We start from the raw sequence: 9,468 nt of genomic DNA, 5'->3' as shown, positions 1-9,468 counted from the left end.
TCTCTGGGCTTATCCTTTCATCCCTGATCTCCTTCATCCCCTCCAATCCTCATCTGTTCCTCTCTTGCAGACAGGGAAGAGAAAGAGAGTTTTTCCACAGGTAAGTTGCATCCAGTCTGTTGGGGGAACCTGTGGGGGGCACAGAGAGAGAGAGAGAACTGTCTTGTGGACTAAACAAAATAGAGACTGGTTCAGAAAGAGAGAGACTTTGGAGTTATAGAGAACGGTAGAAAGGTGAGTTTGTTGTTAGTTTAGTCATTGATTAGTTTGCATAAGAAAAATCATGCAGCGATGCAATGCACTGCAAATAGCGAACAAATGCAAACCTTGTGCATTACAATAAATCTGTTTTTTTAGTATGCATGCACAGAAATGCACAGATAAAGGCTTTTAAATTTTTTTTGCCTATTGATAGCCCAGAAGTAGTTCCTGAATCACATGATCACGAAAGGTTAATCTGCAACTTTAATAATGCTTAATGCTTAAAATGACATTGGGCTGTTAATGTTGGTATTTCAACCATCAACAAAAAAAACGCATCCAGCACTTTCATGAGGAATTTGAGGTTATAGTAACCTTTTTTTTGTCTCCTATATTGATGCATTCCTGTACACTGAAAAAAATTAATTGTAGAAACAATCTGTACTCAGAAATTGCTAGTAAATTTCACAAATAATTACAAAGAAACAGCAAGTAATACATTGAATTCAATGTGAAATTTTGAAGTAGAAAGCAGGGTTATTATAATTAACTAAAACAATAAAAAAAATTGTTACTTTGAATAAAATATATATTAAAACAAAAACTTGAAATAAAATATAAAAACAAGGCAACATTTCTCATTTTCATTTAGTTTAATCCGATGTGCTAAAATAACTCAAACTAATAAAAATTACAAAAACACAACAAAATTACTAAAACTTTCAAATCAAAGTGAAAGCAAAAATATAAAATAAAATTGAATTCAAAATATTTACAAAAAAGTATCTGATTTGACACTAAATTAACACTGGTAGAAAGAGTGAAATAGTATTTTCTTGTACTCCAATAATATTCAAACTTCGAAAAAAAAACATTTTAGCAGTGTTGTTTTCGTTTCTAAACATATCATAATGTCAACTTGTAAAGTTCTCACATTTGGCTCTTTGTAGGATGAACCTAATGCTAGCTACTCTTGAGCATGTAATCAAAAAGACCTTCGAAATCTTGAGATTTATCAGGTCTCATTTCATCTCGATGAACTTCCATATACAATCCATCACATATGTATGGAAGATCACAACATACGAGATATATCACGACATACAACACATGTCCTTTCTTGCCCTTTTTCCTTGTGATTTGTCTTTGATCTCATCACCCCAGGCCCCACCTGATCTCGTAGTAAAGAGCAGTCGGTAATCGGATGACAGGAGATTTGATAAGCCACCCCCGACAGCTCCTGCAGGGGCTTAGACATTTCTTCTAGCCCTCCTCGACATCAATAAAACAACAGCTCTCATCCCGAGCTGAACACAGATCACAGAGTAATCTTCTAACTATTATAACATAATTTGATCATCAACAGCACAATGCAAGACTCACTTTTGCAGATCATGGTTTCTAGCACCAGGCTCTACTACTTAACCTCCAGTTAAGTTCATTAGGATCTCTGTAACACAACAATGCTGATAATTCCTCATCATATCCTCTGGCCTCCCACAGAGAGGTAAATTCATACGGTGGTAGACGAGCGACAGACATCTGATTTACATCTGCATAAAACATTTGAAATCTTTTATTTTAAGCAGATTACAGATCTCAGACGTTTGATTTGACATTCAATTACAGATTACCAAATCTATGTTTGCCATGTTTAGGACTAAGGTTAGATTAGTTTTGGTTCCACGTGTCTTATTATACAGTTTTGCACTTTTTTTATTTGCCTTGTTTCATAAATTGCACATATATTGGACTTTATAATAAGGATTGAATAGGACTGTTTGAGTTTTGAAGGACTGATTTAGTAGTTTGGTGCTAGGTTCTGAATTTGGATTTGTGTTTTTTGAATATCAATAACAGAATTTGAAATGTAGAATTTTAATTTTAAATAACAGAGTCAGTATCATTAGCATTAGCTAGCATTACTGAACTCAAGCTGAACTCATAAATGGCAGACAATGTTGTTGTTCACCGTTGATTTTTCTTTTTTGAGTGCAAATCTATATTCAGTATTACTGTCTACCAAGCAGGTACACTCTAAAAAATGCTGGGTTGTTTCAACCCAACTTTGGGTCAAATATGGACTAACCCAACGTTTGGGTTAAAAATTCAATGTAAAAATTTAACCCAATGGTTGGGTTAGTCCACATTTGACCCACAGTTGTGTTGAAACAACCCAGCATTTTTTTAGAGTGTATGAAGTAGTCAAGTCTGCTTTATTGTCAAGTCAGTACTTGCTCAAGTACTTGCTTTCTGAGATATTACGTGCAAAGTTCAGGACTAATTGTTGTCCACTGAGATGTTTTATGACTGGCTGGGAGGTTTTGCATCAAATCAAAGGCAGGTTTAAATATTCGTCAATATTAGGTCAAATTATAAATCGTCGATATTATTAAATCTCTTCCACATGTCTGATGCTGTAATCAGGGTTGCCAGGTGTCTGAAATAAAACCACCTCAGTTGCTACCCCCAAATTATTATTTTTTTAAATAGTCTAAAATTATCCCAATTGTGTTTTCTCCTCCATCGAAATTCAGGGGTATTCCACGTTTCTGGTGGGTAGTGGATAACATTTTTTTTTTATCCTGCAGCAACAGTGTACACTCTAAAAAATGCTGGGTTGTTTTAACCCAACATTGGGTCAAATATGGACTAACCCAACCGTTGGGTTAAATTTTTACATTCAATTTTTAACCCAAAAGTTGGGTTAGTCCATATTTGACCCAAAGTTGGGTTAAAACAAACCAGCATTTTTTAGAGTGTAAAAGTAGCCCTGTTCTGTCTTGGCAACACTGGCTGTAATAGTCACACACAAGGCCTAGTTCAATCTTAGTCATATTATTTATTTATGTTTATTTGATTTCATATAGGACCATTTTTTTAAGCAGAATATTTTGATTTAATTTTTATCTTTATTCTCTGATTGCTTTCAGCTTGTGTTGAACCCCGATCAACAGCAGCCATGGGTGAAATGGAGCAGATGAAAAAGGAGGCCGAAGCCCTGAAGACACAGATTGAGGTGAGACTGCTGTAAAGTTCTTCAATATTTGATGTACTTTCACAATGAAACAGTTAAAGAACATAGTTATAAGATTTTTGCTACACTAAAATGCATATTCATCTCTAGCTGTTCAGTTTCTATTTATATAAATAATAATAAAATGCTAATATAAAATATTTGTTCCCCTACTAGGCAGCTCGTAAAGCAGCACATGACACAGACATGGCCTCCGCCGCTTCTGGGGTGGCTCCGGCCCCTCGGGTCCAACTCAAGACCAGGAGGACCCTCAAAGGCCATCTGGCCAAAATCTATGCCATGCATTGGTGTACAGACAACAGGTGAGAACATCAGTACGGGTCAAATCAATTCATTAGGTGTGCTGAGTTACACTGCTCTATATAAATATTATGTAATATTGATCAATTATCAGTTTGGTCTTCGAAAGTCAATTCAAGGGGGGAAAAAATTTACAGAAAGGTATTCCACGAATTCCATTGGTTTACCTGTTGCCCTTTGCTGTCACATGATCTGCTCAAGCAGGTTAATAGCTCTCACAGGGAAGTCAACTGCACCTTGTGGTCACCTTGAATTAGCTAATTCTTAGTTAGATCAATTATCAGGGTCAGTGGCCTGAAAAAGACTTAAGCCTCAATGTATTTAAGAAACTGCTTTGACAGCAAAATCAAATAGCTCCAAAAAGCATATATACCTACATATATAAAGACATACACACACACACACACACACATATATATACATACATAGACATATATATATATATATATATATTTACATTTAGTCATTTAGAAGACGCTTTTATCCAAAGCGACTTACAAACGAGGACAATAGAAGCAGTCAAAACTAACAAAAGAGCAACAATATATAAGTGCAAATGACAAGTCTCGGTTAGCCTAACACAGTACACGTAGCAAGGTATATATATACATATAATATATATATATATATATATATAAAATGCGCGCGCACCCACACACACACAAAGAAAAACCAGTAGATAGAATAGAAAAAATAGAAAGCTGTTTTTTTTTTTATAAAAAAAGAAGATAAAGTAGAATTAAAATATTTAAGCACATTATTGTTGCAATTGTTAGAATCCAAAAAATCTAAATCAATTTAGCTAGCTTACACATGTTGTCAAGGCTGCTTTCGCAAGCCAAACATAACAAAATATGGGGGGGGGGATCGGGGGGGGATCTTCATGCACTCATGGCAATTGTCTGTAAAGTTCTGTTTACATTAAATACGACGAGGGGTGGAATATATGAAATACATGATATGAAATATATGAATTGGTACATCTCGTTGTCTTACCAGCTTTTCATTGGTGACTTTAGGCTAATGGTCAGTGCATCACAGGATGGCAAACTTCTCATCTGGGATTCTCACACTGGAAATAAGGTGATACACTTTTAAGCGAAGATGGGTATCTAAGTATATAATAAATATCTATGTATAAAATTTGATCTGAACACGTTTATAATTCCACCCAGAGTATGTGATTTTTTCATGCATCTGGTTACAGTTTTTCCTTAAGTTTGTGTACATTTAGAACAAATTTTAGTACTAAAGTTATTGATGAATCATGACATTTCACACACAAATTCACCCACCCACTGGGTCAATGTGGTGCTGTCAGTTTTTGACGATGTTCATCTTTTTAAGCAACAAAACCTGGTAAACATCTTTGAAAAATCTGTGATTATTATGCAATTACATTTGATTGTGTGGAAATGACATACTTCTCCTTTAAACTTTAAATCAGAATACCTTCAGGGAAAAGTTATAAATATTTTCCTCTTTCTGTAGGTCAATGCTGTTCCCCTCAAGTCCTCATGGGTGATGACCTGTGCATATGCTCCTTCTGGAAACCTTGTGGCCAGCGGTGGTCTCGACAACATGTGTACAGTCTACAACTTGAAGACACCCGTAATCAAGACCGTGAAAGAATTAGATGCTCATACAGGTATAGAAGTATTGAAATCAGTGGAGAATCTATACTTTCTTGCATATTTGTAAGTAAGTGCCTGTTATGTTATCTATTCTTCATAGGTTACTTGTCCTGTGCACGCTTCCTCAGTGACACAGAGATTCTAACCTCCTCTGGTGATACCACATGGTTTGTGTATTTTCATATTAGTTCCTCCAAATATCAAAATTAATTGCGTTACAAACGTTTAACTTTTTAGTATTACTTTTTTTTTCTTGGCCACTATTTTCAATAAAATTAAACGGAATGAAAAAGGCAACAAAAAAACACTATGAATGTACCATAAAAGTCATCCATACGAGCTTAAAGTGAAGTTGACTGACATCTCAGCACTTCTAGGCACATTCATGAGAGTTCATGAAATAGTTATGTTTAATTCAGTTGATTCAGTTCACAAAACGGCCTAAATGATTCATTCAGGAATCAGACCGATTAAGTTCTGATTAAGAAATAGTTGTAAAATAGTTACAACAAGGCTATGTTTGCAATATACTATACTATTCTTAATATTCATCCAGTATATAGTTTGCAAGCTATATTTGCTAAAACGTGCAATATAAAAAAAACATACACACACATCACGTGAAAAACGATGCAATGTGCTCAACTTGATTTCCAGTACGATAAAAGTAGCAGACGCAATCATTATGTATCTATTTAATTTTTTCTTCAATTTTTATCACTTTCTGGACTCATTATTTGATCAACCTGCCAAATAATAAATATTGTATTAAAATACAAAAATAACTGGATGATACTCACATGCAAATTGAACATCATAGCATACTTGTGTTTAGGTTTATCAGGGAATAATGTGCTACAACTTTCTTTTAGCCAAGAAATTGATTAACATATCCATTAAAAAATACCTTCAACTAAAAATGTAAGTTAAATGGTGCCACTGTCATCTCACAAAGTCTAGCTAGACTAGAAGTACAGCAAGCATCTCCATTATTATTAGGTAAGGTTGGAGATTTTTCACAATGCTATGCAGCTTGTTGAGAAGAGTTATGCTTTTACTTTATATTAAGTTACTTGCAGTCTAGTAAAGCATAAATCCCATAAACGTCTAAAAAAATCCCATAAACGTCTAGGGACCAGCAACTGCCTATTGAGACCAACCAGAAAGCACCACTCATTGTCTTTTGTTACAGTTTTGTTCATTTCCCTCCCATTTTTCTGCCAGTGCATTGTGGGATTTGGAGACTGGAAAGCAGAAGACTGTTTTCCTGAACCATGTTGGTGATTGCATGTGTCTGTCTCTGTCTCCGGACATGAACTCCTTTGTTTCTGGTGCTTGCGACTCTCTGGCCAAGCTGTGGGACATCAGGGATGGCCAGTGCAAGCAAACCTTCCAGGGTCACACGAGTGACATCAACGCCATTTCAGTGAGTTAAACATGGGAAAAATCACAGTTATTTTTTGGCTTCCTCACTGATTATGCTAACCTTCTAACAGTTTCAAAGATTTGAGTCTTTCCGATTTAATTTAAGAGCAAAGCACATACATGGAAATGGATTCACCAAACTTCCTCTTTCTTCAGTTCTACCCTAGTGCCAATGCAATTATCACTGGCTCGGATGACTGCACGTGCAAAATGTATGATATTCGTGCCGATCAAGAAGTGATCTGTTACCAGGATGCCGCACTGAACAGCGGCGTAACATCACTGGATCTATCCGCGTCTGGCCGCCTCATCTTTGCTGGCTATGACGACTTCAACTGCAATATTTGGGACTCGCTAAAGGGCGAGAAAGTGGGTGAGTTGAAAGAGAAAAAAAAAAGTCTGAGTTGGAGAGAATGCTGATTAAGCAGGAACAAAGTCCATTTTAAGCAAGTCAAATCACTGGACAGTCATCTTGGCAACTCCACTGAGCAGCTTTTTATGTATTTATGTATGTAGCCAATTTCTGAGTAATAAAACACTCTTCTAGCAGGGATATGATATAGTGTTGGTGTTAGTTTATGTTGGTGTGAGAAATTTAGCATTCCATCACTTGCTCACCAGTGGATCCTCTGCAGTGAATGGGTGCCATCAGAATGAGAGTCCAAACATCTGATAAAAACATCACAATAATCCACAGGTAATCCACACCGCTCCAGTCCATCAATTACCATCTTGTGAAGTGAAAAGCTGTATGTTTGTAAGAAACAAATCTGTCATTAAAGGGTTAGTTCACCCAAAAATTTTAATTAGGCTGTGTTTTACTCACCCCCGAGGCATCCTAGGTGCATATGACTTAGGAGACTGGTTTTCCTTTGCTAAAGTAAGGAAACTTTGCTTCCTTTGCTTCTGTTAACAAACGTTGGTATTCACGAGACTCACCGGCGCATGCGCAACGCTGACCTCATACGTCATGCTCCCGGAACTGCTTCTGTGTACAACTGCTAGCGCAAGCTAGAGTCAAATGATTATTACGTTTTGAATATGGATATTTTTCTAACAAAAACGCATCGATTCGCATCGATTCCCCCCCGGAGCCGTGTGAAACACTTTTTATTATGGATGCGCACGCTTTATTTGACGACTTGTGGACTGTTCAACTGCAACACCCGCTGACTGCAATGATAGAGCTTGGAATAGCCAGGACAATTTTTTATATAACTCCGAATGGATTCGTCTGAAAGAAGAAAGTCATATACACCTAGGATGCCTCTGGGGGGTGAGTAAAACACAGCCTAATTTTCATTTTTGGATGAACTAACCCTTTAAGGTATTTTAACTTTAAACCATTGCTTCTGGCTAAAATATGAGCCCTCCTCGATCCATAATATTGCTTTCTCCAGTGAAAAAGTCTGAATCAGGAGAGAAATATGCACAGATCAGGCACAATTTACAAGCAAAAACAGTCCAAAACTGTTCATTTTGATGTGAGAGGACAACAGGGGATGGAGTTTTTCACTGGATGTGGAAGTGTTTTTATGAATTATGGACTCATATTTTGGTCAGAAGTGATGGATTAAAGTTAAAACTCCTCATTGATGGATTTGTTTCTTACAAACTCGCTGCTTTTCACTTCATGAGACATTAATTGATGGTCGTGTGGATTATCGTGATGTTTTTATCAGCTGTTTGGACTCTCATTCTGACGGCACCCATTCACTGCAGAGGATCCATTGCTGAGCAAGTGATGTAATGCTACATTTCTCCAAATCTGTTTCTATGAAGAAATAAACCCATGTTCATATTGGATGGCCTGAGGGTGAGTATATTTTCAGCAAAATTAATTTTTGGGTGAACTATTCCTTTAAAGTTGGAATGAAATGAAAATTCACCATATTTATTTTCTGACTCCATCAGATTTTGAGCAATGCATTCATCCAATTCGTTTTTTTATTTTTTTGTTTGCACCTTGTAATATTTCATCAAAATGTCATAACTTGATCTTCCAATGGAAGTGTCAGACTTCTTTTTGGTTATGTAAGGAGGTCTTCTCCTATCATTTAGTTCATTTAAACCCTGCCATTGCGAGTTTGTGATCATCTGCCTCCACTTTTGAATGCAACAGCAACATCTCAACATCCAATCAACAACCTATACATAAAATCACCCTTTTTTCGTTTTCAATAAGCCATTGTACTCGGCTTTGTGTCACAATACAGTAGATCAGTCGCTAGCTACTTCCATTTCATTGCTTGTATTATTAAAGGTCAGATAACTTGCTTCAGCTGAAGCACAAAATGGTCTTTGGAACATTCTTAAAGGGGTCATATGATGCTTTTTTAAATATCAATATTTTGTGTATTTGGTGTAACAGCATATGTCGACTCTCTCTCTTTGTCTCTGTCTCTCTCTCTCTCTCGCGCGCGCTCTCTCTCTCTCTCTCGCACACACACACACACACACACACACACGATGCGCAAAACTCTGCATTTGAACAGTCCATAACAAATACTTAAACTAGTAACAAAACAGTAGCTGATTCAGAAGCGCCGGATTGTCATAGCAAAGTCAGAATTACTTCCTCTCCTAGGTTCACGAAACGGTCATCTATAAAATGCATTGCTGTTCTGTTGTAAGTAATCTTAAAGATTCCTAAATGCATCTACTTTCGGAAGACCAAATAAAGTGCTTTTGCTTTCGCCTAGAAACACACAGCATCTCCCTGACATGCCGCTTCAACACTAACTGCGGTTACTGAAACCATGGCTTCTTTCTTTGTGTGAACATTTGGGCAGCATTATGCAAATATTTCCACATAGTGAGGTAGATATGTGGGGGCGTGTTAGAACAAGCCGTTTTAGGGGGGCGTGGCAG

General features: G+C 36.7%; 1 protein-coding gene across 2 annotated transcripts; it reads left to right on the top strand.

Annotated features, from left to right (window-relative positions):
* Positions 1 to 7,032, top strand: LOC107563025 (guanine nucleotide-binding protein G(I)/G(S)/G(T) subunit beta-3-like). Of its 2 annotated transcripts, none has more exons than XM_016247797.1 (8): positions 1 to 100; positions 3,135 to 3,220; positions 3,395 to 3,540; positions 4,558 to 4,621; positions 5,030 to 5,186; positions 5,273 to 5,339; positions 6,397 to 6,598; positions 6,754 to 7,032. In XM_016247797.1, exons 2-8 carry the CDS (start codon positions 3,164 to 3,166, stop codon positions 7,015 to 7,017), a joined length of 957 nt encoding a protein of 318 aa, XP_016103283.1. In that variant the 5' UTR covers positions 1 to 100; positions 3,135 to 3,163; the 3' UTR covers positions 7,018 to 7,032. The 2 variants fall into 2 exon arrangements, with proteins under 2 accessions (XP_016103283.1, XP_016103282.1); XM_016247796.1 differs by lacking the exon at positions 1 to 100 and adding an exon at positions 107 to 234.
* The last annotated feature ends 2,436 nt before the right edge of the window (positions 7,033 to 9,468 follow it).

The sequence above is a fragment of the Sinocyclocheilus grahami genome, unplaced genomic scaffold (genome assembly GCF_001515645.1).
Source record: "Sinocyclocheilus grahami isolate Dianchi unplaced genomic scaffold, SAMN03320097.WGS_v1.1 scaffold854.1, whole genome shotgun sequence".
Lineage (NCBI taxonomy): Eukaryota > Metazoa > Chordata > Actinopteri > Cypriniformes > Cyprinidae > Sinocyclocheilus > Sinocyclocheilus grahami.
This window is presented reverse-complemented; position numbering and strand designations above follow the sequence as displayed.